Source organism: Vigna radiata, chromosome 6, assembly GCF_000741045.1.
Source record: "Vigna radiata var. radiata cultivar VC1973A chromosome 6, Vradiata_ver6, whole genome shotgun sequence".
Lineage (NCBI taxonomy): Eukaryota > Viridiplantae > Streptophyta > Magnoliopsida > Fabales > Fabaceae > Vigna > Vigna radiata.
In genome coordinates, this window is record NC_028356.1 from 2,641,819 (window position 1) to 2,668,418 (window position 26,600).

Below are 26,600 nucleotides of genomic sequence, written 5' to 3' on the forward strand. Positions count from 1 at the left end.
TAAATATAAACTAAAAATATATGTAGAACAATATAATTTTTTTTATGAGACTTATAACAATTTAATAATACTTAAAAAGACAATAATTCTTAAAAGTATTTTAATTTTAATTGTTGTTGTAATTTTTTTTGGTCATACATTCTTATTCAAATAAAGATTTATTCTTAGAATATTTCATGATTTTATAGATACAAATAAAAAGATAATTATTAATTTAAAATAAATAGTGTAGGCTGATTTACCTCAGCCCTTACCTTCAATCAATAAGCAATGTTATTGACACATGGAATAATGTGGTTGGTTGAATGTCATGAAGTCAAATTAAAATAAAAAGCGTAAATAAATAATAAAAAAATTACAAAATTTTCCCTCACATTATTATTAATATATCCTTTTCTTTTCTCCGTGTGTCTCTCTCTGAGGAAAAAAAAAAGGGCTAACAAAAAGACTCTCTCGTCTTTCATCTGCACACCATCGTCGTTTAATCCCAATCGCTTTGTCGTTTTACTCTCTAAATCGGAAGTTACCACCCGCCGCCGACGCCGCCCCCGGCGAATCTCTACGCGGCCGCTCCATCATTCGAATCTCGCTCTGTCGCGATTCCTCTAACACCAACCGATTCCCTTCTTTTTTTTTTCTCTTTTCCTTTGATATTCCAAGCCGGCGATTCCGTTTCCGGCGTGTCCTTATCGGAGGAGGAGTGCGCACGATTATTAACCTGTGCACTGTCGCTTGCCGTGGTTCCTTCCGCTCGAACCAAATTGCCGGAACTCCCTTCACCTCTACCAGGTGGAAAGGTGAGAGTCGCTTGCTCTTGCTTGCATCATCGACAAATGGATTTGGTCATTGCATAGTGATTGGGTTTCGGAATAAGGGTTCCGATTTTGGATTTAGGTAGTTTTTTGTTTGCGAGGTTGCGTTCTCCAAGCCTTAAGGGTTTTAGCGACGAGCTTCGTGGAGTTTGCTTCTCGATCCGTTGCTTTCTCCCTTTCGATTCGGTTATGCCGTCTCTTTTTGGAGATTAACTTGTTTTTATTCGGTGATGATCATTTTGTGCATTGAACAGTGTTGAAATTCGATTCTGGCGAAATACGAGTCTTAACGGTATTCAGTTTTGACCGTTACACTAGACACTCGTTTTGAAGCTGTGCTTTCACTCCTTGATCAATGTGGTTCGTCCGTGAACTTAGAATAATACATATAGGACTGTTTTTAACCTAGAATTTGAAGTTTGAATCGAATTTACCTCACCTTGGTCAAGTTCCACTCAAATTCAACCCGAAACGAGTTTTTCTTTTTCATTTCCATCTGCCCATTACTTGATTGCTAGAGAATCTTTGGAACTATTAACATGTGAATTTTTAACTTACTAATTAACGAGCTGTCTGTGAAGGACTTGCAACTCTATGGAGTCACCACTGGATGAACGCCTGAACCTAACTTGACTACTTAAGAGCTAAGCATGCTTGGTGGTTCTATCAGCATGTATTTGTGAAAGTCTTTCAGAAGATGTAAACTGGTCCTATTATTTTCCTCTACGTCCTTTTTATCAATGCTGGGTTGTTGTAATACGGGTTTTCTATTTTGTTAGTTAATCCAACTTGCATTCTTCTGTATTATATTTACATTATGCCTGCGCCAACCATCATTAGGTTCCTGCTGACCTTAAATCGTTTTCTCCGTTGTTCAGGTTTTGTGGAGTCAGAAGATAACTGAAGGAGCACGTGATATTCTTTTTTTATTATGATTAATCACACTTACAGTGAGGAGACTGGAGTAAAGATAATTGTAGGTTAGTCATATGTTATAGGATGGCTTTCTTCAGGAACTTTACAAATGATACAGTCTCCCATGGTGTCATGGAAGATAAAAGCCAAGGACAGAATGCAAATAGAACTCATAGATCAGTAGGTAATGAGTGTACTGATGCAACTTCTAGCGAGAAAGAATTTGATATGAACATGGAGGCACAATATGAGAGTGAAGGCGAACCAAATGGTTCCGGGAGACTGCAAACTGAGGCAACAATGGATGACAGAGATGCTGTGAAGGACTCAAACTTGCAGACTGCTGGTAGTAAAACAGCTACTATGGGAAGGTGGGGTTCAACTTTTTGGAAGGACTGTGGGCAAATGGGCCCTCAAAATGGTTCTGAATCTGGGCAGGAATCAAAAAGTGGTTCAGATTATAGAAATGCTGATGGGTCTGAAGATAATTCATTGGATGGAAGAGCAGAAAGATTAGACTCAGATGATGATGATGGACAAAAGGAGGCAGGAAAAGGTCCCAGAGGTCTCTCAGATGTTCCTGCAGAAGAGATGTTGTCGGATGAGTATTATGAGCAGGATGGGGAAGAGCAAAGTGATTCACTGCATTACGGTGGTATCAAAAAGCCATCTGAATCAAATTCATGGCCACAACGGATGTCATCCACTGCAAATAGAACTTTGCATAGGAATTCAAGGTTTTCAGACGACGCTGAAGAAGATGACGATGATGATGGAGATAATGATAACGATGGTGATGATGCTGATTATGAAGAAGAGGATGAAGCTGATGGTGTGTTAAACATTCTCTTCAGTGTGGAATACTGTTTCAAATTAGCCAATATCTGGCTCTTTTTATCTAGTTCTAATTAGTGATGCACTTCTGTGATTTTTTTTTTTTTTAATTTTAACATCTTGCAGAAGATGACCCTGATGATGCAGACTTTGAGCCTGCCACAATTGGCCATGCTGGAAATAAGGTAATTTATGCGTGGTTGTTGTTGCAATTTATGTAGTAAGGGGTTGCATAAGTCTATTAGAAGCTAAATTTTTCTTTACTGTTAGTTTTGAAGTTAATGTGTCTGGTGGGTGTTTCTGAATATCAAATGCTTTAACTGTTACACAGGATAAAGATTGGGAAGGTGAAGGCTCGGATGAAGATGATGACAGTGATGAAAATATAGTTGTCTCAGATGATGATGAGTCTTTCTATGCAAAACGGCCTAAAGGAAGGCAACGAGGTAAGATTGGACAGAGCATAAAATCTACCAGAGATCGCAAAGCGTATGCTGCATCTGGACGGCAAAGAAGACTTAAATCATCATTTGAGGACAATGAGTCAACAACTGAGGATTCTGACAATGACAGTGACGAGGATTTCAAAAGCTCAAAAAAGCGGGGTGTTCATGCTCGCAAAAATAATGGTCGTTCTTCTTCAGTTACAGGTCTTTCTATGCGCAACAGTGAGGTTCGGACGTCTAGTAGGTCTGTTAGGAAGGTATCATATGTGGAAAGTGAAGAAAGTGAAGAAGTCGATGAAGGGAAAAAGAAAAAGTCCCAAAAGGTACAATCTTTACTGTTCACATCTGAGCATGATTTCTATCTCCTTCTTTTGGGGTGTCTGTAGTTTGGTGTAAATGTCTTGTGGTTTATTTATGTACTAAAATTCCGTAAATGTTGATTGTAATATATGTAAGACTCAAATAATCATGTCACTTCTATAATGTAAATTCCAAGGGCTGTTTTACTTGCATAGTAAATGACTACTGATTAGACACATTTTTTCTTATTTGAGTAAATAATTTTGGCAGCGTATTCTTAGGAAGTTGTGGGTTTATTTAACAAGGATATGTTTTACATATATTTGACGACAAAACAAGATTTATTAGAAAGAAGACATGGAAATCACATCTCCTTTGAAACAACCATTAGTAGATCTGAGTAATCTATAGAGGAGCCAAAAGCACAATCCTAAATGAAATTAAGCTGCAAAGTAGTGAAATACCACTAAATTTGCAGTGTACATCAGTACATGAATGGGTTGCATAACCTGTACAGTCCTGCAGAATTTTCTCTTACTTTTGAACCTGACCAAATAAAACTGTTCCAAATCAGGAAAGACCAACAACAACAAAACGTTATTCACTAGGCGAGTTTGGCTACAAATAGATACATAAACAACTACAAAAAGTTATCCCAATAATTTTCGTATCTGTTACTAGTATCTTCTGTCCTTCTAAGATGTTTGTTTTATCATTTTGGAGGGCGGGTGGATGTGGCATTGCATGATTTCTTGTTCAGGTTAATATATTTTGTAGGAAGTTGAAGGTCTGATTGATTGCTGTTGAAATCAGAAAATAATGTATTTCTATTCCTCAGTTTCAGTGTGATATGGAATAAAGTTAGGAAATGGAATTACATGTGTGATGAATTGGTGATTATGAATTTATCTATTATTTTTCTGTTTCTTTTAATTTTCATTATTTTTAGAATGAAACATTGTGCATAAGAGGTAGGATTATTTTATAAGGTGTTTTACTAAGGAGAATTGGTGCAAATCCAATGCTTGTTTTAAGTTGGCATTCGGAAAAAATATCGAGGTAGGATAAGTGGAGAATTGGAGAATGTATACTGGCTTGAAATATTGTGCATAAGAGGTAGGATTATTAAATTTATAGGGTGTTTTACTTAGAAGAATTGGTTCAAACCCTGGGCTTGTTTTAATGTGGCATTCAGACAAATTAATGATTTTTTAAGGATATAGGTAACGAAGTGAAATTTTTAAGTGGGAAATCAGAGAATGAATACTGGCTTGAAGAAAGCTTGTGAATTTGAATATTTTGTCTAAATAGAGTGGTATACAACCACTTACTTGGTGGAAGATCATTGGTGTTTGTTAGGAATTTTTGTCAGCTGTTTTATTCCTTACATTTGGTGTGGTGGTTGTGGAGAGACCTCAGGTATGAGGTTTTCCGATTGCTTGAAAGGATTTATTCCCAAGTGGCAAGATGGTAATTTCAGTAGCATTTGTTTTGACATTTGAGATTTCTCCAAGCTCTCCTTTTTAAGGATAATAGTTTTGTTTGAGTACAACATAGAAGTATGCTGGATCTGTGTGATTTAATCTAGAAATGAAGATTTTATAATCTAATAACATTTTTATTTATATGGGAAAGGCTTGTTTGTGGGGATTTTATTTAGTTTTGTTGTTATGATACATCCTATTGACTTAACATGTGCTTATATTATGTGATTCTTTGTGTTCTTCAGGAAGAAATTGATGAGGAAGATAGTGACTCCATTGAAAAGGTGCTTTGGCATCAACCAAAGGGCACAGCAGAAGATGCCGAAAGGAATAACCGATCAACAGAGCCTGTTTTAATGAGTCACTTGTTTGATTCGGAAATTGATTGGAATGAGATGGAATTTTTGATAAAATGGAAAGGGCAATCACATTTGCACTGTCAATGGAAATCTTTTGCGGAGCTGCAAAACGTATGATATTTATTGTTTTTGTTTATTATGAATTATAAGAGTTATGCTGTCACTACTTTCTTTCTTTCTGTCTCTATTTTTATCACAATAATCCTACTTCCTATCGTATGGTTATTTTAGTTTTCCATGTATTTTTATTTTTTTAATTTCTTTCTGGTTGAAATGTAATACATCCTGTCTATACGAGAGATTGCAGCTCAGTGGTTTTAAGAAGGTTTTGAATTATACAAAGAAAATAATGGAAGACATGAGGTATAGGAGGTCAATCTCAAGAGAGGAGGTAAATATTTTAGTTCAGCCAGTCAATTCAAATGCTCTGATTCATTTAATAGGGCTGCAGGCTATAAGTACTGCAGAACTGGAAATTTATTTGGAGTAAATGGTTTATCTGTTAACGAACTTTGATATTTGTGTTTTTCAATATTTTCTTGTTTGTCTGATGCTTTATGCAGATTGAGGTCAATGATGTTAGTAAGGAGATGGATTTAGATATTATAAAACAGAACAGTCAGGTTGGCTTTCATTAAGTGCAATATTTTCATTATTCTGTTCTTGTTTGTGTGTTGTATTGTTAATTGGATTGTTATTGTATTTTTAGGTGGAAAGGATAATTGCAGATAGAATCAGCAAAGATAATTCTGGCGATGTTATTCCAGAATACTTGGTCAAGTGGCATGGACTATCTTATGCTGAAGCGACTTGGTACATTTCTCTAAAAATTTAGCAATGGTGTACTTTATTTTTTATTGATTTTTTATGAAATGTTTTGCTTCATGTTAGAAGCAGGGTGGATTGATCTATATGAATTGTTGTACACTGCTTTAAACTTTTAGATCTTATAGACATTGTTTTTAACTGTTAATAGACAGCTATTGTTTTATTGATAAAATGTAAATTGTCACTCTTAATGTACTCTAGGGAAAAGGATACTGATATTGCTTTTGCCCAAAATGCTATTGACGAGTATAAGGTAAGTCTCTTTTTCACTCTATTCCTGTTACAATATCAGTTTTGAAAAGTTCATTACTTGGGTTTAGTAATTCTTGTGGAAGTTATCATCCAACTATCTGTCTTCTATTTGGGCTTGTGCAAATTACGATGGCATGGCTAAATAGATATTTTTTGTTGAGCGTGAGTATACCTGTTGTTTAGGTATGATACGAAATGGATACAAGGACTTGATTGATTTACAAAAATGGGATAGTATGTGGCAGGGATACAACTAAGTGAACAATTAGATGTTCTTGGTGTTTTTTCATGCCTTGGATATCGGATTTGACTGTTTACTTTTTTTATTTTTATGGTCTAGTCATTTGCCATTACTGAGCCAAGTTAAACTATCTTAGCCTGGCAGTGTCCAAAATAAGGAGCTTCAGAAATACAAGGCACATTAACTGTACTACTAGACAACATTTGTATGTGCTGGTTTTGCTTAAGCGTCCATGCTTCTTTATATTGACCACTTAATGGCACATCATCTTGAAATGAATGGATAATTTGCTTAAAACATAGGATACTGTAACAAAATTTAGTTGAATTTGGATCACTATAGATGTTCCCTCTGTTTCATTTGATTGAAACTTTCCGTTTTCGTTCTTTGACCTCTGATGTTGGATTTTCCTTTTAATGTTCCTGTCGAGTGTGCATTTTTTCTCCTGTCTTTGTGCCTTCAGTTGGATTAAACTTGTGGTTTTGTGCATGCTTGAGTTTTAGACTTGCAGTAGCCTTAGGAGTTTCACATCTCAACCCACTAGAAACAGGACTAGGCTTGGTTGTTGCATTTATGTTTATAAGTGCTGGGCAATGCATGCACGTAGATGAGATATATATACATTGTTATATGATAATTTGGACACTATCTGTTTACCTTTATGTTCTGGCATAAACAGGCTCGTGAGGCTGCTATGGCAGCAGTTCAAGGAAAGATGGTGGATTCTCAGCGTAAGAAAAGTAAAGGTTGGTAGACTCAATAAAATCCAGAAGTTTTCCACAAATTCTGTGTATGCACTTGACATGGTTGCTGGTGTGGAAGATTTATGTTATTGTTTTTTATCCACCATTATTTTCTATGTTCTAGGCATTTGTAATTTAAATTGCAAATCAAAAGACCTACAATATCTTGAACAATTTTACCAATTTGTCCAGTGTTCCAGAAGTGAATGACAGTTTTGGTAATATCACTAGGAGCTTGTCAGTCTTGGTTTACTCAATTCTGTTTAGTAGAATGTCTTTTCCTATTAAACATGGTTGTGAGGAAAATTATTACTTTTTTGTTTTTTCTTCTACTCAGTATATTATTAGCATACTTTTAAATATGCAAAACCTCATTTTTTTACTTGTTTACGATTAGATAAACTGTTTAGTCAGGAAAATCCTCAAGATATAGGTCTAATTTTTTTTTTACTGTTTTATGTGTCACCATTTATTTTACATATATTCTTAATATGTAATTTTAACATTATATTATATTTGCTTAGTGAATTTAACTGATTTTTTTTCCCATTTTTTTTTTCTGTTTCTGGGCAAAAGTTGGTTAAAGGGGGTTATTTGATTGTTTACCTCTTTTTTTTTTCTTTTTTTTTTTTTTTTTTTTTTTTTTTTTTTTTTTTGTATTTCCTTACTTCTGAAGCCTATTTCCTTTTATTAGTTTTTTGGTTATTTTAATGCCATACGTAGATTTTTTTTCCCATTTTTTTTCTGTTTCTGGGCAAAACTTATATGGTGTTTGTAGTTTTAACAATAATCAGAAGATCTTTTACAATGGTGCACTTTATCACTACTTAGGCTTAAATTAGAGAAAGTTGGTTAAAGGGGGTTATTTGATTGTTTACTTTTTTTTTTTTTTTGTATTTCCTTACTTCTGAAGCCTATTTCCTTTTATTAGTTCTTTGGTTATTTTAATGCCATACGTAGATGTTTTTGTTCATTATGACATTTACAGAATAGCATATGCTATATTACCTATGTAAATTCTGATTTTAATATTTGGTTCTGATGCTTAGCAAGTTTGCGGAAGCTTGAGGAACAACCTGAGTGGTTGAAGGGTGGAAAGCTCCGTGATTATCAACTTGAGGGTCTGAACTTTCTTGTTAACAGGTATGCATGCTTGTATTTGTTTGTCTGTCACGTTTTGTTTTAAATTTTTGATGTTCTAAATCTGTCTCTTGCATTTTGCAGTTGGAGAAATGATACAAATGTCATTTTAGCTGATGAAATGGGCCTTGGAAAAACTGTTCAGTCAGTCTCGATGCTTGGTTTTCTACAGGTGTAATATCAGTTATCTATTTGATTATAATTGCCTTTGCAATTTAATAATACATGCTTTTTTGTTCTTTACACAGAATGCCCAGCAAATCCATGGTCCTTTTCTTGTAGTTGTTCCGCTCTCCACTTTATCAAATTGGGCCAAAGAATTCAGGAAGTGGCTTCCTGAAATGAATATTATCATATATGTTGGTACTCGAGCTAGTCGAGAGGTGAGTCATATTGGTTCATGTGCAAATGAAGCTATAAAATCTGTTGATATGTAGTACATTTTCAGTGGATTGTCTTATTGCAGATATGTATGCTGAGTGAGATATGTAGTCCGTAATTAGTTACTGCATTAATGCTTAAAATGTTAATGTTAACCCAGCTTAGATGCACAACATCTTTATGTTTTTTTTTGTGCTGATGGTAACATGGTTCTTCTCCATTGTTCAAGAACATGTATTGTACCATACAATTAGGTGAATAAATGAATTATTAAAGCATGTGGGGGGGGGGGGTGTAGTTTAGTTTGGGGTTGTTCTGTGGAAAGCGCTAACTAAATTTGTTTAGCTGAGATGATTTTATAATGGTAGAGGGTGTGAGTAATACTTGTTTGGAACGTAGTTGTCATTTTTGTTAATGGAGCGGAGTGCCCTACCCCATAATTGGCATAGCGGGATGATTTCTGTTCTAATCCTAGTCACCATTAATAATAATAACTCAGTACTTGAACAGATATAAAAGTCAAGGAAACAAAGTCTTCACGGCCTTGATTCTGCTGTGCAGAATATAGAAGTGTAAAATAAAAGAATTCATATTGCTGCAGCCAGTGATAAAGGAGAAAATGGAAGAAGGAAAGAGAACAGGGAAAACGAAGAAAGGGGGCATAAGATCAAAGAAAGGGGATCATAATATATATATAGGCTATAATGGTATGGACTTCATTTTCAAAATAAAGGAAAAATGAAGAAAGGATGAGAATAATAAAAGAAGAAAAAATGATTTTGGCTGGTTGCTGGAAAATGAAGATCACTGGCGAAGAAAGGAAGAAGGTGGAATTGTTGGTTGGGAAGTTGGGGAATAGGAGTTGTGCTTGCGTTCTGTGGGGAGAGAGCCTGTTTCACAATCTAACTAAAGCCAAAATATAAGAACTGTAAAATCCTAAATTACCCTCACTAAATGAAATAGCAAGGACATTTTTTGGGGTTTCCTCTGAATTGCCGATTGTGAAACCTAAACCACTCCAGAAGTGCAATCATACCACTCCAGTCTGATGGGAGAGCGGCTGTGATGGTAATGATTTCAAAGTGACTCAATGATGACTATTGACGTCCTAGGTTTGGAATATGGACATTAATTCATGGTTGCCCTTGCCCTTTTTCTTCATCTTTGTTATTGTGAACGTTGAGTTGCTGTCAACTGTGATGATGTCTATATTTGTTTTTCATTATTATAACTGTTTTTAATGTTGAACCACCTTTGTTTTGCTCTTGATGGATATAGAAGTTTTTCTCATGCTCCTTTTCATTTTTTAGGCATATTATGTTCATGGTTAACTTTGTTCAGGAATTGCTATTTTTCAATTTTGTTAGGCACATTGTATTTTTTTTGTCTTGCATATATTGAAATTACAACTTTGTTTCGTGGAACATATCCTTAAGAAATAGAGATCTTTATGTCTAATTATGAGCAATTAATGGTTGTCATTTTGCTAAAGCTGTCAAGCGTTTTTAATTACTTCTTTCAATGCTTAAATATGTGTTGAGACACCATGCATCCAATTTTTAGCACCTTTTTCAACTTCGATGCTCAATTATCCTAAACCGATTTTACATTGAAAAACAGAGTACAACCTTAGTTTATGATTTATGATTTTTGTCAAGTCTTGCACGATTCGATTTTTATCCCAGCATTTAATCACCTTTTTTTTGCTTCACTGTGGATGTTTGCTTGTCTTTGTTTTACTTGATTATTTCTTGCGAAGCTGAATACATAGTGTATATGATTGTTGGTAACTTCAAGCTTTTAATTTTATTTATTTCACATATGATTTTTTCCTGGTTTACATTTGTGACAGGTTTGTCAACTGTATGAATTTTATAATGAAAAAAGACCTGGGAAGCCAATAAAATTCAATGCACTTTTGACGACATATGAAGTAGTTTTGAAGGATAAGGCTGTTCTGTCCAAAATCAAATGGAGTTACCTGATGGTGGATGAGGCTCATAGGCTAAAAAATAGTGAGGCACAGTTGTATACGACACTTTCAGTACGTAACATTTCTCTTATTTTATTTTTGTGCAATTATTTATGATAGAGTTTTAATTTTTATGGTTTGTTTTTATACTAATCTCCTAGGAATTTAGCACCAAGAACAAGTTGCTTATCACTGGTACTCCTCTACAGAACAGTGTGGAAGAACTATGGTATCATTAACATTTCCGTTCATATTTGACTTGTGAAAAAAGAAACTTGTATCTTTTGTGGATATGATGGATTTCTTAATATTATTGCATGGACAAGTGCTAATAAATTTTAACATAGATGATTCCTCCTATCTATTGGTGAAGGTGCCCAGGAAATTCTTGTAAGGATATATACTTAGGTGCTCGATGCATGATGTAATGAATGATATGTATATCATTGATGTTAACCATTTAAAGTACATTTTAGATTATGTTCCCCCAGTCTTGACGGTGCTTCTTGTCTTGTTTTTTGTCTGTCATTAACGTATAATTAGTATGTGTATGCATTCTGACAAATACATTTTTTTGGGAGACATCCCTGATTGATTGTTTCTTTTCACATAGAATTCCTGGATTTCTGCATAACATGTCCAATAAATTGATTTCTATTTAGGTTATGTGTATGTTGTGAGTTATTTTATTTGCTTTGTTTTTCCTGGTTTGTTTGACAATTTCCCAACCCCATCCTCCCCCCCTGTTTTGTAGGGCCTTACTTCATTTCCTTGATCCTGATAAGTTCAGGAGCAAAGATGAATTTGTTCAAAACTATAAGAATCTGAGTTCTTTTAATGAAAATGAGGTATAAATTTTTATTGATACCCTCTGCTTGTTTCTCTACTAATTGATTTTTTTTTTTCTGAATTGTAAGTTGAAGTGCATAAATTATTTTTTGTTAGCTTGCAAATCTTCACACAGAGTTGAGACCTCACATACTTCGAAGAGTTATCAAAGATGTGGAGAAATCATTACCTCCCAAAATTGAGCGTATCCTTCGGGTTGAAATGTCTCCTCTTCAGAAACAGTAAGTGCAATTTTAGGTTCTGAAATATTTTTCTTTTGAGAAAATGATGTTCTTGTAAGTTCACTTTCTTAATTCCTGTTAATGTATTCCATCATGTAGGTATTATAAGTGGATTTTGGAACGTAATTTTCACAATTTGAACAAAGGAGTTCGTGGGAATCAGGTTAAATTTCTATTCTGTGTTCCTAACAATCATTTTTTATAAGTACATGGATTGCAAGCTTTCTTCATCATGATTATTGAGATAGAAATGCCAATACTTGGCTATGAAACTTGGTTTCTTCCCACATTGCAAACTAAACTTCTTTGTTTGTCAAGAGTAGGAAGCCAGAGATAGTTTGGTTTTTTGTTGGTATTTAAGATTTAATTATTTTTTATTTAGGGAAAAAAATACATTGAGGTAAATTTATGTGCATATCATGAAGCAGAGTTGCATTTCTTTCTCGATTTTGGTGTGATATTAAATTAGAGGGAGAAGATATTAATAGGAAATGTTGCGTCTGTTGAATATCACCTGGACTGACAATTTTGAGAAGTTTGATTTCATAATGTATATTTCTATTCTTTCAAAACATGATTACTTATAATTTTGTGCTAATTTTCAGGTTTCTCTTCTAAATATTGTGGTGGAATTAAAGAAGTGCTGCAACCATCCCTTCTTGTTTGAAAGTGCTGATCATGGCTATGGTGGGGATTCCGGGAGTAGTGATAACAGTAAACTAGAGAGAATTGTTTTTAGCAGCGGCAAGCTTGTCATACTTGATAAGCTGCTTGTTAGATTGCATGAAACCAAGCATCGGGTTTTGATTTTCTCTCAGGTTTGTTCTTGAAAATTAAAACTGATATACTGAATGTGCTTCTTAGTATTTCTTTGTATAAATGGAAGCTTTTAGCTCAAAAATATTTCATCATACTTTTTCTTGAGTAGTGTTGTTTCTTGTTTTAACTCATCCTTGTACATGTTTCTATTTAGGGTTACTTATAGCCGTTAAAAATGAAGTTTACTTTTTGGTTGGTTTAAATACTATTCACTTGATCGTAATGTGTTCTTCAGCTGTTTTAAATATTATTCACTTAAATTTATGAATTTTAGTAGACGAGATAATGTAAACTCAGTTTTTGGTCTCTTGGTGTTATTGGGCATACTCATTTCGCTGGTATTGTTAGCATGGTCATATTTCAATTTTCAACAACCCGAACCCCCCAACTAATTGACAAGAAGTAATAATAGATATTATGGTTCTTCCCAGTCACCAGATACGCATTAAATATGGTCAGGCTTGGCCTGAGCATGTGTTAGGTACTTTATTTTTCTTTGATGAAGTATGGGTTTTTGGAGATGAAGATTGAAAAGTAGTGTGGAAAACATTCTATAAAACAGCCCAGTGATTTTTTACAATAATTAAAGAAAACAGAAACAACATTTTGATCAGTATTTCCCTTTAAGACCTTAAATCCCTTTAAGAATCTATGAACTGAAACAAAAAATTCGTTTAATTGATTAGATAAAATTACTGCTCATGAAAATACTAATTGATCTTTACTGATTTCTGGTTAACAAAGATGATTGCTGATCTCTTTGAAGTCTTAAATCTTTCACTATTGATTTAGGACTCTGCTTGTACAAAGTTCTTAAACAGGTGGATGTTAAGATCTTAAATAGCTTATTGATGTTGCTTGTGTAAGCATCCTAGTCTGCTTTGATTTTTGTTTGATTGTAATATGCTGTAAGGATTAGTTTATGATATACTAACTTGTCAAAGGTGTATCGCAGATGGTTAGGATGTTGGATATACTGGGAGAATATATGTCACTTCGAGGATTTCAATTTCAGAGGCTTGATGGCAGTACAAAAGCTGAGCTGCGACAGCAGGCAATGGATCATTTCAATGCACCTGGTAGTGATGATTTTTGCTTCCTTCTTTCAACGCGGGCAGGAGGTTTGGGTATCAACCTTGCCACAGCCGACACTGTTATAATATTTGATTCTGATTGGAATCCTCAAAATGACCTGCAGGTATTATGCTGCTGATTTAACTTTATTATTAATCAACAAAATATTTGGTACTTACTGTCACTTCTATGTTTTTAGGCAATGAGTAGAGCTCATAGAATTGGGCAACAAGAAGTTGTTAACATATATAGATTTGTGACAAGTAAAAGTGTTGAGGAAGATATTCTGGAACGTGCTAAGAAGAAAATGGTATGTTATAAGTCACTGGATATCCCGTGACTGTTTTTGTTTCATCCCTTTCTCTCTCTAACTTTGGCGTCTTATATTTTGTATGTATGTTATATGTGTATATATTCTATAATGTTCGTAATAGACCTTCAATGTCTTAATGACTTGGCTTTAGGTCAATAATTTCTTGTCCTTTTTCATGTGAGTGTGTTCCATAGGTTCTGGACCACTTGGTGATTCAAAAATTGAATGCAGAGGGTAGATTGGAGAAGAAAGAAGCCAAAAAAGGAGGCAGTTATTTTGACAAAGTAAGGACATTTGTAAGAGTGTATACTCATTAGTTTACTTTCATCATACTATATCATGTTTTTGTAGATACTAAAACTCGATTTAGGTTCTGCATACTTTACTTTTTTTACTTAATTGCACAATTACTACACCAATAATTTGCTTCTGAAATGACAGAATGAGCTGTCTGCAATCTTACGATTTGGAGCTGAGGAGCTTTTTAAGGAAGAAAGAAATGATGAAGAAAGCAAGAAACGACTCTTAAGTATGGATATAGATGAAATTCTTGAAAGAGCAGAGAAGGTTGAAGAGAAGGAAGCTGACGGGGAACAGGGAAATGAGTTATTAAGTGCCTTTAAGGTAAGATTGTGCAGATTACCATGAATTATGTTGTTTACGTTTTTAATCTGCTATTTTGGTAATATTATTTTTATTTTGGGTTGGGTAAGATATAGTTTTGGATATGATGAGGAAATGCTAATAATTCTCTTTACCTTTTAAACTGTAGGTTGCCAATTTTTGCAATGATGAAGATGATGGGAGTTTCTGGAGCCGATGGATAAAACCTGATTCTGTGTTCCAAGCAGAGGTTTGAACCTGTACTTTATAGATATGTTCTTAAATAATTTTCTCTAATGCTGTTGAGTTTCTAAGAATTATGTGTATGTAATGTCTGTTTTAATTGATGCTTTACCTGGCTTATCTTGGTTCTTTTAGGAAGCTCTTGCTCCTCGTTCTGCTAGAAATATTAAAAGCTATGCAGAAGTTGATCCATCAGAAAAAACTAATAAAAGAAAAAAGAAGGAAGCTGAACCACCCGAACGAGTTCAGAAACGTCGGAAACCAGATTATTCTGCTCCTGCAGTACCGATGATTGAAGGAGCATGTGTTCAAGTGAGAAATTGGTCATATGGCAATTTATCTAAAAGAGACGCACTTCGTTTTTCTCGTTCTGTAAGATTCTATTACTTCTAATGATTTTTTCTTTATGTTATCTTCCTATACTGGAAACTTTCTATGCGTTCCCTAGATCAGTATATTGATAGTCTTCATCCCAACCATTCTCATGCTGTTTCTCACTTCCATTCCTGAAAAGTTTAGCTCACTAGGTGATATAGGATCTGTATTTGAACTTTTACTTGTATTTGGGCAGAAATAAAACATAGTTAAACATTCATATTTGGGTAAATTTTTGGTAAATTTTTCATTTATACATGGACGAATGAAGCCATAAGCTTGAGGTTGCACCAAATTACTAACTGATTTTAAACTTTCTTTTTAACCAATTGCAATTTAATATTAAATTATAATTTGTTTCCGCATGACTAAAGCAATTAATTTTTTTGCATTCTTCAACAACTGTATAAAGCCTAATATGGGCATTTGTGTGCACGTTATGGTCTTGGGCTAAGCTTGACTTACTCTAAAGCTCAAAGTGGATATCATGTGGCCTGGAAAAGTGTTTGCTTTATGAAATTTCTCTTTTTTGTTTTAGAAATGACATATTTCTTTTATGGTTTTTTATTTTCTCCTTTTGTTGGATAAGGTTTATTGTTGTACTTCACTTTTGGTCATAATAGTAAATGGGTGTGTAAACGTTGCATTTTCATCTCTTTTTAGTTCATGTATAACCTATTCTTTTTATTTTTGTTCTTTGGACTTGTTATGCCTCGTCAGTTTGTGTTTGGTGTTTGTGCAATGGGTCTTATGTATGCTTCATTTTTTTATTCTATTTGGTAGTAAATAATTTTCTTTACCAGGTTATGAAATATGGCAATGAGAGCCAAATTGACTTAATTGCTGCCGAGGTGGGTGGTGCTGTTGGTGCGGCTCCAACTGGAGCACAGGTTGAACTTTTCAATGCCTTTATTGATGGCTGTACAGAGGCAGTGGAACTTGGAAATTTAGATGTGAAGGTTGGTATAACATTAAGTTCCCTAGAATATGGGTTGAAATGGTTATTAGTATTCTTTTTTCCCTAGAATCCTTAGAAGCTTTTCACATGTAATATTGCATCCAGGGGCCTCTGCTGGATTTTTTTGGTGTCCCTGTGAAGGCAAATGATCTACTTACCCGTGTCCAACAACTTCAACTTTTGGCAAAGCGCATTGATCGATATGATGATCCTATTGCACAATTTCGTGTTCTGTCATATCTCAAACCATCAAACTGGTCCAAAGGTTGTGGATGGAATCAAAGTAGGTTTATCCTCTTGTATAGTTTGTGTTTATATATTCCTTTTACTTAATTTCTGCTTTGCTAATTTTATTTTACTTTTTTACAGTTGATGATGCTAGATTGCTTCTTGGAATATATTTCCATGGTTTTGGTAATTGGGAAAAGATAAGATTAGATGAAAGACTTGGCCTCACGAAAAAAATTGCACCAGTAGAACTTCAACACCATGAAACTTTCTTACCACGAGCTCCAAATTTAAAAGACCGTGCTAATGCCCTTTTGGAGCAAGTATGCAATTACTTAAATTTTAATTTCATTTTGCCTTTTGTTTCTTCTGTATTTACAATTTACAATTCTACTAATGGATCTTTAATCTCTTCCTTTTCCTTTGTTTTTTTTAATGCTTTTACATGCTACCTATTCTTCTATAATTTGTTAATTACCCTTCATGAGTTTCTTTGGCATTGAATGCTACACACTTATATCCTCAATTACCAAGGTTTTTACTAGCAAGAAGAGAAGAGTTGGAGAAGTTACCGTAGTAGTTGGGGGGTGGTCATAATATGAACTGAGGGTAACATACATGCTTATAGTCTCTAGCATAACAAGATATTGAGTTGACAGAGTTATGGGAGAAGGTAGTTTGTAAAGTGAATGAACAAGGGTGTCATCTCAGACTGGTGTAAATAGTAGATTTATGAATTGTTGGCTTTATTTGTTTCATTTTTGTAAATTCCTCTGGGACTTTGAAGTCCACACCAATGGTTGTCCTTCACCTGATTTTCATTTTAGACTTACATTCACGGTGTCCATATTTCTATGGCATGCTCCGTGACGTATGTTGGCATCTTTTTTAACACTAGTTTTGTGTATTCCTGTAGTTTAAGATTATTTGAATTTTGAAGTAATGCCCTGATCCTTTTCATGTTCATGCTAAAATCCCCCCTACAGCAATTTAAGATCTACTTCGTACTAATTTTTTTTTACTCTGGGACCCGTCATTTGTTGAATCTGTTTTCAGTATTTGTCCCTTACCATGGTATCTTGATTTTTGTTGTGTAGGAACTTGCTGTTCTTGGTGTGAAAAACGCCAATAGCAAAGTCGGACGGAAGCCTTCAAAGAAAGAGCGAGATAATATCATCTCATTGGTACGTGGGCAGGAGAAAAAGAAAAAATCAGGTTCTGTTAATGTCCAAATGAGAAAGGAAAGATTTCAAAAACCGCAGAAGGTTGAATCTATAGTAAAGGAAGAGGGTGAAATGTCTGACAACGAGGAAGTATACGAACAGTTTAAGGAGGTGAAATGGATGGAATGGTGTCAAGATGTAATGGTCGAAGAAATGAAGACTTTGAAACGTCTTCACAGGTTGCAGCAAACTAGTGCCAATCTTCCCAAGGAGAAGGTGTGTCTTTTGGCTTTTCTCCTTGTAGTTTGTCTTTTCTTTTTCATAGCTGCATTGTTTATATTCCTCCGTGCTCAGGTGCTTTCAAAAATACGCAACTATTTGCAACTTCTCGGGCGAAGGATAGATCAAATTGTGTCGGAACATGAAGAGGAGCCCTATAAGCAAGATAGTAAGTTTTCATTCCAGTTGGGAAGGTTTCTGCTTTGTTTGTGTATGGAATTCTTGTTTTTTTTATTCGGCTCTCATTTTCTTAAAAGGATATGTCAACATTTGTTTTGGTTAATCATTTTTAGGATTCTGTTGTCTCGTTCATATTGATTTATTTTGTTTGCTTATTTACAGGAATGACTGTGCGACTGTGGAAATACGTCTCCACTTTTTCCCATCTTTCAGGGGAAAGGCTTCATCAAATATATTCCAAACTTAGACAGGAGCAAGATGAGGCAGGTGTTGGCCCTTCTCACGGCAATGGATCGGTATCTGCTTCATTTACCAGAAATGGAAACCCATTCCGTCGCCATATGGAGAGGCAAAGAGGATTAAAAAATATGAGTACATATCAAACGCCAGAACCAGTTGATAATAGTGGGAAATCTGAGGCATGGAAACGAAGAAGAAGAGCTGAAAGTGATAATCAATTCCAGGGTCAGCCGCCACCTCAAAGGACCGTAAGTAATGGACTCAGGATTACTGATCCTAACTCACTTGGGATCCTTGGTGCCGGTCCCTCGGATAAACGCTTTGCTAATGAGAAACCTTACAGGACGCAACCTGGTGGATTTCCTTCAAGACAGGGCTTCTCTTCAGGTATAAAGTAACCAGGTTGGTGGAATTTGAGTGGCTGATTATAAGTGTTGGTGGATGGATTTCCCTCTGCATTTATACAGCTTCAGCTATTGTACATTCTGTGGAAATTTTTTCTTCCACCCATGGGAATAAGATCTTGCGGATCCCTTTTTGGTGTCTTTTGGCGGATATGAGAAATATCCCTACACTGGGATTCACATCTTTGAACAAAAATGGCTGAAGCCCAAAAGATCTATAATGCAAGATGAAAAGCTAGTCTTGCCAATTGTTTCTTTTTCCCTTTTGATTTCTACCCCTTTCTTTGAAGATGACCAAGAAAAGTGACATGGCGAAAATCTTGAAAAGCGAAGAGTTTTACCCACTTGCTATAGACATACTTAGGAAAGTGTACATTGTCAATTCTGCAATTTTATTGGATTTTACTGCTCACTCCATAAAGTATGTTAGCTGATGTAGACAAATGTATTTGATTTTTTGTGGTAATTATAGCTATAATTTCCAAGATTTTGTAGCTCGTTCAACTGAGTTTCATCAATGGAAAGCGATTTCTCGCCTTCTTGCCCAAACTTTCTTGCATTTGGTTAGGATTCTTGCGTTTCAAGTAATGCATTTTCCATTAGTATTTTTAATTATTCCCTCACCTTTATATTTTAAGATTAAATATTTTATTCTAGTGATTCATGTATGGCTTCTATTCTGCACTTGATTAGGGTGTTGTGTTGTAGTTAGTCGGTCTTTTCTTCTTAAAGTTTTAAGTTATTTTCGCTAGTTGAATGATTTTGTATTTGTATGTAAATCTAATCTACCAAAATAATTATATTTTTAATTAGTTAAGGTTATTGTAAGAAAAAAAATGTTATTATTTGTTAATTTTTTCCTAATCATGCTTCTATATGAATGCTATTTTGCCTTATTTAATATATTTTTTCCATTTTCCGCTCTTTTGTTGGAAAATACAATTGAAGGCTTTATCTGGGTATCAGTAACTCGAACTGAGTTTTGTTTAATCTGTTTTAATTGTAAGATTCAATGAAATACAGTTAAATTAGGTTGAATTGAACCTAACCTGAAAATAATTTGATTTTAATTGCATTAATTCGGGTCAGGTAATTCTAAAAACTATATATATAATAAAAAAAATAAAATAAGAAAAGGGTAGAAGAAGATCACGGGAAAGTGAAGTCCGGAGGAAAAATAGCAAGTGTAAAATAACTTCTAAAACTTAAAATCCTTTTATTTTCAAATGGTGTGAAATTAATTTCAAAGTATTTTTCAACTCCAGTTTATTTAAACAAATATTGTTTTGAAATTTAAATTCGAAATGATAAACTAGAAAAGCACTGGAAACTGAGCTTTAATGTTTCTTTCGTTACTAAAATCTTAATTATATTTTGATCTCATTTTCCCCTTAATTAAAAAAGTTGTCATATTAAAATTAAAATTATTGGTTGCCGACATTGTGGTACGATATCTACATTAAACAAATCCTCACCCACCACCCAAAACCAAACACGTGTCACAACTATTCAAAACGTTGACCCCTCGTTCCATTTGTATACATTTATATACTCACATGTGCTTCTTCAACCTTCCCTCTTGCCCACCTCACAACTCAACACGTGTACCCTTCTTTCGATTCCATGCACCACTCCTCACGGTAGCTTCATGTGCACCACTATTGCGCCCGTTCAACTCCTAAAAAAATTCAACACGCGCTCCTATTTATATTTTTTAACTCTTTTTTCTAATGTGTAATTTTTTAAGCATAGTTTTATTTTGATGATGTGTACCAGGTTGTAAGGGGCCCACTTGTTTTTTCCATTGAAATAAAACTTTTATTTGATTTAAAATACTTAAGCCTATACAAAATATTATTACGATAAAACATTAAAAATGAGTACTTTAAATTAGATTAAAAATGTTTTACCACATTAATTATTATTTTTGTTAAATAGGAAAGATTACAAGTATTAAACAATGTGACATGTTTATAAAAAAATATATACTTAACATTTTGGAATTAGTTTATTTGAGTTGAATTGTCGTAAGGAGAATTGATAGTCAGAATTTGTAAGCGTAATTGTCCGCAATGAATGCGTAAACAGAGAAAAATAACAAGTGGGGCCCTCACGGCGGTGTAGGATAATAAGTTTGTGGCTGTTCGCACTCTATCTTTTCCTGCTTTCCATGCCACAATCATGAAACAGGTAATGATGATGATCTGAGGAACCGTGTTTGTCTCGTGTCTCATCCATGAAGAGAAGGAGAAGACGAACGAAGACGAAGAAGAGATTCAAAATCTGAAGAGAACCAAGATTTTTCGTGATGGGTCTGTCCAAGGAGAATCTGAAAGGTCTCATACTGGCTTTGGTGTCAAGTGGGTTCATTGGGGCAAGTTTCATCATTAAGAAGCAAGGTCTCAGAAGAGCTGCAGCAGCTTCTGGTGTCAGGGCTGGTCAGGGAATTTCTTATTTTTCTTATTTTTTCTTTAACAATTACAATTTCTATTTGGTTATCCATGATTTTCTTTTCTTTGTCATTTTGTAGGTTTTGGTGGGTATTATTATCTCTTGGAGCCACTCTGGTGGGTGGGAATGATCACAAGTAAGCTTCCAGTGTTGTTTTAATTTTGTTTTTAAGCTTAAAGCTTTGTTTTTTAACATGGCGGGACGGGGGTGCTACAATCTAGATTTTCTTGTACCTTTTGTCTTTTATTAATAATTGGTTTTGATCTTATCAATTAATTGTCTGGAGTTAATTGGATTTTATTTTTAATAAATTTTTTGAATCCGGTAAGTTAGGATCAACTGTCTGTAGTGGAACCCCCCGGATTTCATGTTTTACATGCTTTATTATTAGCTAGATGCAGATATTTGTTTGTCATGGTCATTTTTTCTTTATCTGATTTCTTGCAGAACCTGTTTCTGTATGGTTTAATGTACAGTGATTGCTGGAGAGGTTGCAAACTTTGTTGCATATGCGTTTGCCCCAGCGGTTCTAGTTACCCCTCTTGGCGCATTAAGTATTATTGTGAGGTATTCCCCTTTGTTTTCTTTCTCAAGTGGGAGTTAAGGCTATATTAACTTCTAACATTGGCAACATGGTTTCTTTTTCAATGATCTTTGCACGGTATTCTCCAGTGCTGTGTTGGCTGACATTATTCTGAAAGAGAAGCTACACCATCTTGGGATATTGGGCTGTGTAATGTGCATTGCTGGTAGTATCATTATTGTTATTCATGCTCCTAGGGAACAACCCATTAAGTCAGTTCAGGAAATATGGGATATGGCTACTCAACCTGGTTAGAATGCACTTTCTTTTTTTAATAATGTTATTCATTGTAGCTCCTTCATTACGAAGGTCTTTTCCGTGCTTGCAGCTTTTCTGGCATATGGGGGCTCGGTAATAGTATTGGTATTCATTCTGGTCTTCCATTTTGCACCAAGATGTGGGCATACAAATGTGCTAGTTTATACTGGCATTTGTTCATTGATGGGTTCCCTCTCTGTAAGTAAATTAAATGTTTTCTCTCCTGTTAAATGTTATGTTTTAAGATTGATCTACACTTCATAGTATACAATCCGAGGAACATGATTTCATGTTCAAAGTAATCTGGTCTTTACTATTCACTACTGTGTTCTAGTAATGAATTTCATAAATAGACTTTCAGCTTCCATATGGTTTTTATATATTTTTTACTTGCATAATTATTTCTATAATAATACTTACTGAAAATTGTTTGCGTTGTAGTAACACTATAATAACACTGAGGCTGATCTACGTTGGATTGCTATAACTTTGCAGGTGATGAGTGTTAAGGCCCTCGGGACTTCTTTGAAGTTAACTTTTGAAGGGAAAAATCAGTTGATCTACCCAGAGACATGGTTTTTTATGTTGGTTGTGGCTATATGTGTCATCATGCAAATGAATTATCTTAATAAGGTTTGTTACTTGATGTCTCAAAATTGTCATGCTGGCCTTGTCTGTCGTACACATACTTTTATCAATGACCTCTTGGTGGTAGTTCAAACCTTTGATAAATTCTTAAGCTGGAATATAATACCTTCTCCTTATAATATGTTAATATATAAGGATAAATGATCTCTTCTCTATTTTTTGTGTTGTATCTATGATATGATATATTGATCCATATGTATTCCACTTGAACTGCTCTTTTTTCGAAAGTGTAGTTAAAAGAAAGATTTATTAAGTGTTAAATATATATATTTACTAGCTTTTTTCATTATTTACGTAGTTAGCTTCCACAAACAACTGACTAACATGTTCATTACATCTCTCGAAGGATTTCACACTAATGATATTTGTAACAAGCTTGTCTCATATGATATATATACTCTATGATTCGATTATGTTACATATATGATTTAATTACAATAAATAAGGATATATGATATGATTTAATAGGGAAATATCTTACCAAATACTTTTCCATTATTGTTGTACCTTTTTTATTATAAATAAGAATATTTGTGTGTATACATAATACAAGAAATTCATTATATCCTTCTGGGATTCCTTCTTCTTAACATGGTACCAGGTACGAGGTACCATCCTTCGTGACCTATTGTGTAACTAATCCTTTCAACAGAAAGCATGGTGGAACATTACTATGGAGGAGGTTATCATTGGGCCTAAGTTTCAAAAATGAAAAATGCAGCAAGGTTGTCTTTTGTTTGTATATATGAAGGAGAACGCCTTACAAACTCTATATGGGGGTATGTTAGTGGCAAGGATGTGAAATTAGGCTCATGAACAAGGGTCTGAGAGATTATGGAAGAAGAAATATACATGATGCACAGGATGCAGAAGAGGTGAGGAGTGAAACATGGGGATGTGGTGGAAGGAGAGAGAGAAAGAATAACAAAATTTCAAGTGGCTAGAGGGTAGAGTGAGGAGAGTGAGAAGGATTATATGACAGGTGTTGTAATTGAATCTGGTTATGGGGAAATCAGTATCAATATTGGGTAGCCTTGGTGAGGAAGTTGGTTCTTCCTCAGGAAAGGGGTTCTCTAATTTCTGCTATTTGCTTGGTTTCTATTGTCCATCTTGTAAGGAGGTAGTCTCCAGCCATTACCCTAAATTTCTTTTTCATTTTCTTGGGTTAGGTTTATATATCTGATATAGGAGTAATGGAGTATCAATATTAATTTATACCAAGTATTTCTGAAAGAAAGTTGGATTGTTGGAGTGAGAACTACAAGTTGGCTAAATGAATCAAAAGTGAGCAAAATAAAGCGTCGTAAATATTGATTCATGTCTATGGTTTCACATGTATTAGTATAGTTTTTTTTTGGTGTCTTGCGATTAAGGGTAATGTTGTAGCAATAACTATTAGGGATAATGTGACGGAAACTTGCATATGTTGGTTTTCTATCGTGTCGTAAGACTAATAGAAGATCCAAAGTGAAAATGGTATCATGAGGTGGTTTAAGGTCATAAAAATACCTAGAGAAGTGTTTTAAAAACCAATAAGGAAATTATTCTTCTGTAAGATTGTACTGAAAACATAGGTTTTAATAGAGCCTATAGACATTGATTGATTCATGTAAATGAGCCTAGCTAATGGGATAAGGTGGTCTTTGTTTCCAGACCCCTTTGAATTGGTATGCTACCACTTCTTATTAAACTGAAGACAGATGAATATAAATCAGAATGAAAAATCTTAGGAACTGAAATTCCGTTAAAAGATCTGGAATTCTTTTCATGATTTCTTGAGTTAATCGTATCAGTAAGAGGGGAATTACATTCCATTGGAGGACTCTTTCTGATAAGGTTTGATATCAATAATTCCTGCTATCATTTTACTAGTTTCATTTTCGATCCTCGATTCAACATACAATATTACAACATGCTAATTCCTACGGAACCAGAGCATCTTACAAACCTCAGAACTAAGATTAGTCAATAAAACAAAAGTGAAATCAAGAAAAAACAGAAGTAAATGGCTTTGCACCATGCAACAATTAAAGGTTTAGTCTTTGGTACTCTCTCATTGCTTACTGATAATCTTATCTGAAACAGTCCTCTATCATTCCTCCATACAGCGTGCAACGTGATGTTACTTCTATTTTATTATGTGATTTCTTCTGAGTTCTGAGGTTTACTGTTATGTTCTGTATGATTTCACATACAAAGGAGATTGGATACAGGAGAATATTAGGCTGACTGAGGTGGCTATGTTTCTGTATCTTGTGTTAGCTTCTTAATCAGTTTGACTGAGCTGTTTCTTGATGTAGTGATATGATCTTTTAGAAATTAGAAATGAAATAAATATTTAATTTGAAAATGCTGGCATCCCCATTGCTAAATTGCTGATATTTATAGCTCTTTCCAGTGACGTAGTGATCAATTATATATTTTACGTTTTCTATTCTTATTTCTTCGTTAAATTTATATCAAAATGATGTTCAACTTAAATTCAATTGAAAAAGAAAGCAATTACAGATTATTCAGATTTGAAAATATGAATCGACTACATGCATCACTGACATGATGGTAATGTTCCAGGCTCTTGACACCTTCAACACAGCGATTGTATCTCCTATATACTATGTCATGTTCACAACACTTACAATACTAGCCAGTGTAATAATGTTTAAGGTATAATCAACTAGTTTGGCTTTTAATGGTGAATGCAGTGTAAGATATTTCTGTTGTCTATGAATTGTAAAATAAACTATTTACATTTAAAAACAATGCTTACAGGATTGGGACGGCCAAAGTGGTGGAACTATAGTATCAGAAATCTGTGGCTTCATCGTTGTGCTCTCTGGAACAGTAATGTTACATGCAACCAAGGACTTTGAGAGATGCCCTTCTTTTAGAGGTGTGTGGTAAATTTGATCATACAGCTGAAATCTGCTGCCACTGACTAACCAGATGAATGATAGTATTTCATATTTGCATTTGTGTTGAAACAATTGCAGGTACTGGCCCTTCCTCGCCTACGCTCTCTACCCGGCTTTATAGTGGAAATGCAGACTTTTTAGTTAAGCAAGATGAGGAAAGTGGATCTCCTGACAGTAATTTCTGCTCAAGAAGGCAAGAATCCTATTAGATGGTTAAAGATGTTAATTCATTTAGCTGTAGAGTGAAGGGTACATTCCCTGAAGAATCTGAATGAGAAGTACATCAGGTGAAGCCACTCTTTTATCCTCATAGATTTTAGTTTTGTGAAACTTTGCAGGGTACATAATGTACATCTTGTGTCATGAATGGTTTGGTTTTGTTCACTTTTTCCAAGATACTAATCTCTGCTACAAGTAGTAGTCATTAGATTCATATCAGTAGTTTGTGTGAGGCTCTCTTTACACGAACCAAGAAAGTAAATGGGGATAGAGATGATTAGTTTTTGTGAAAACCAGAAGTATGGAGATTTTTGTTTTTTTTTTTTTTAAATTTTTATTTATTTATTTTGTATGACAATTTGGCTTAGCACTCAGAGGATTATTTGTGGTTTGTAAGTAATGAAAATGTACAGGGAGCTAAGCATGTTCCTTCAGAATTGTAGTTTGTTATTAACAAGAAATATGTTATCATTCTTAAATGGACAAATACAAACATGTTTGTGTTGTACTTGCATAAGTGAAGTGTTAATAACACATTCTTCATAACCAGAAATTATTAATTCAAATTTTCAGTCAAAAACAGAGTTTTCAGGAAAACATGTTCCCAACATTTTTCTTAAGGTTAAACTTGTTCGAAGAAGCCAAGAAGAGAAGCTTACCTCAAAAAGTGGGCTGTATTGTTGCAATTTCCCATGCCGACTCTTTAGTCCTTGTCTTGAGAAGGATGTTAAAAACACGTTTTTGCGTGTAAAATAAATAACCACGGTAATAAACATCATCTTCTAGTATTTCAAGTATGTAAAAGCAAATCCTTTTAAAAGAAAAATTCTAGATCGTTTCTTGGATTCATAAGTTAGTCAAGGATGACAAATC

At 34.4% G+C, this 26,600-nt stretch overlaps 2 protein-coding genes across 7 annotated transcripts; both read left to right on the plus strand.

Moving 5' to 3' along the window:
- The first annotated feature begins 397 nt into the window (after positions 1 to 397).
- LOC106764564 (protein CHROMATIN REMODELING 5) lies at positions 398 to 19,205 on the plus strand. Of its 4 annotated transcripts, XM_014648832.2 has the most exons (32): positions 398 to 797; positions 1,394 to 1,511; positions 1,691 to 2,559; positions 2,688 to 2,746; positions 2,893 to 3,330; positions 5,037 to 5,261; positions 5,458 to 5,541; positions 5,714 to 5,773; positions 5,860 to 5,963; positions 6,180 to 6,231; positions 7,151 to 7,217; positions 8,264 to 8,357; positions 8,439 to 8,526; positions 8,603 to 8,737; positions 10,588 to 10,779; positions 10,869 to 10,936; positions 11,462 to 11,555; positions 11,653 to 11,777; positions 11,877 to 11,940; positions 12,383 to 12,595; positions 13,552 to 13,794; positions 13,870 to 13,980; positions 14,178 to 14,267; positions 14,425 to 14,607; positions 14,756 to 14,836; positions 14,965 to 15,201; positions 16,008 to 16,163; positions 16,268 to 16,445; positions 16,532 to 16,713; positions 17,488 to 17,829; positions 17,908 to 18,001; positions 18,175 to 19,205. In XM_014648832.2, the coding sequence occupies exons 3-32, from the start codon at positions 1,812 to 1,814 to the stop codon at positions 18,648 to 18,650; spliced, it is 5,283 nt and encodes a 1,760-aa protein (XP_014504318.1). In that variant the 5' UTR covers positions 398 to 797; positions 1,394 to 1,511; positions 1,691 to 1,811; the 3' UTR covers positions 18,651 to 19,205. The 4 variants fall into 4 exon arrangements, with proteins under 4 accessions (XP_014504318.1, XP_014504317.1, XP_022637619.1 ...); XM_014648831.2 differs by lacking the exon at positions 1,394 to 1,511; XM_022781898.1 differs by lacking the exon at positions 398 to 797 and having other exon boundaries at positions 842 to 1,519.
- A 1,584-nt stretch (positions 19,206 to 20,789) lies between these two features.
- On the plus strand, positions 20,790 to 26,235 carry LOC106764565 (probable magnesium transporter NIPA3). 3 transcript variants are annotated; one of them, XM_014648834.2, is made up of 9 exons: positions 20,805 to 21,094; positions 21,187 to 21,243; positions 21,584 to 21,674; positions 21,780 to 21,940; positions 22,019 to 22,146; positions 22,444 to 22,581; positions 25,168 to 25,260; positions 25,366 to 25,486; positions 25,587 to 26,235. In XM_014648834.2, exons 1-9 carry the CDS (start codon positions 20,965 to 20,967, stop codon positions 25,715 to 25,717), a joined length of 1,050 nt encoding a protein of 349 aa, XP_014504320.1. In that variant the 5' UTR covers positions 20,805 to 20,964; the 3' UTR covers positions 25,718 to 26,235. The 3 variants fall into 3 exon arrangements, with proteins under 3 accessions (XP_022637620.1, XP_014504321.1, XP_014504320.1); XM_014648835.2 differs by lacking the exon at positions 25,168 to 25,260 and having other exon boundaries at positions 20,803 to 21,094; XM_022781899.1 differs by lacking the exons at positions 25,168 to 25,260; positions 25,366 to 25,486; positions 25,587 to 26,235 and adding an exon at positions 23,249 to 25,161 and having other exon boundaries at positions 20,790 to 21,094.
- The last annotated feature ends 365 nt before the right edge of the window (positions 26,236 to 26,600 follow it).

Coding starts and splice junctions, on each gene's coding strand:
- LOC106764564 (XM_014648832.2), top strand. CDS start 1,812: ATGGCTTTCTTCAGGAACTTTACAAATGATACAGTCTCCCATGGTGTC. Junction 7,218..8,263: donor TCAGCGTAAGAAAAGTAAAG/GTTGGTAGACTC, acceptor TCTGATGCTTAG/CAAGTTTGCGGAAGCTTGAG. Junction 16,164..16,267: donor TTGGAAATTTAGATGTGAAG/GTTGGTATAACA, acceptor TATTGCATCCAG/GGGCCTCTGCTGGATTTTTT.
- LOC106764565 (XM_014648834.2), top strand. CDS start 20,965: ATGGGTCTGTCCAAGGAGAATCTGAAAGGTCTCATACTGGCTTTGGTG. Junction 22,147..22,443: donor CATTGATGGGTTCCCTCTCT/GTAAGTAAATTA, acceptor ATAACTTTGCAG/GTGATGAGTGTTAAGGCCCT. Junction 25,261..25,365: donor CCAGTGTAATAATGTTTAAG/GTATAATCAACT, acceptor CAATGCTTACAG/GATTGGGACGGCCAAAGTGG.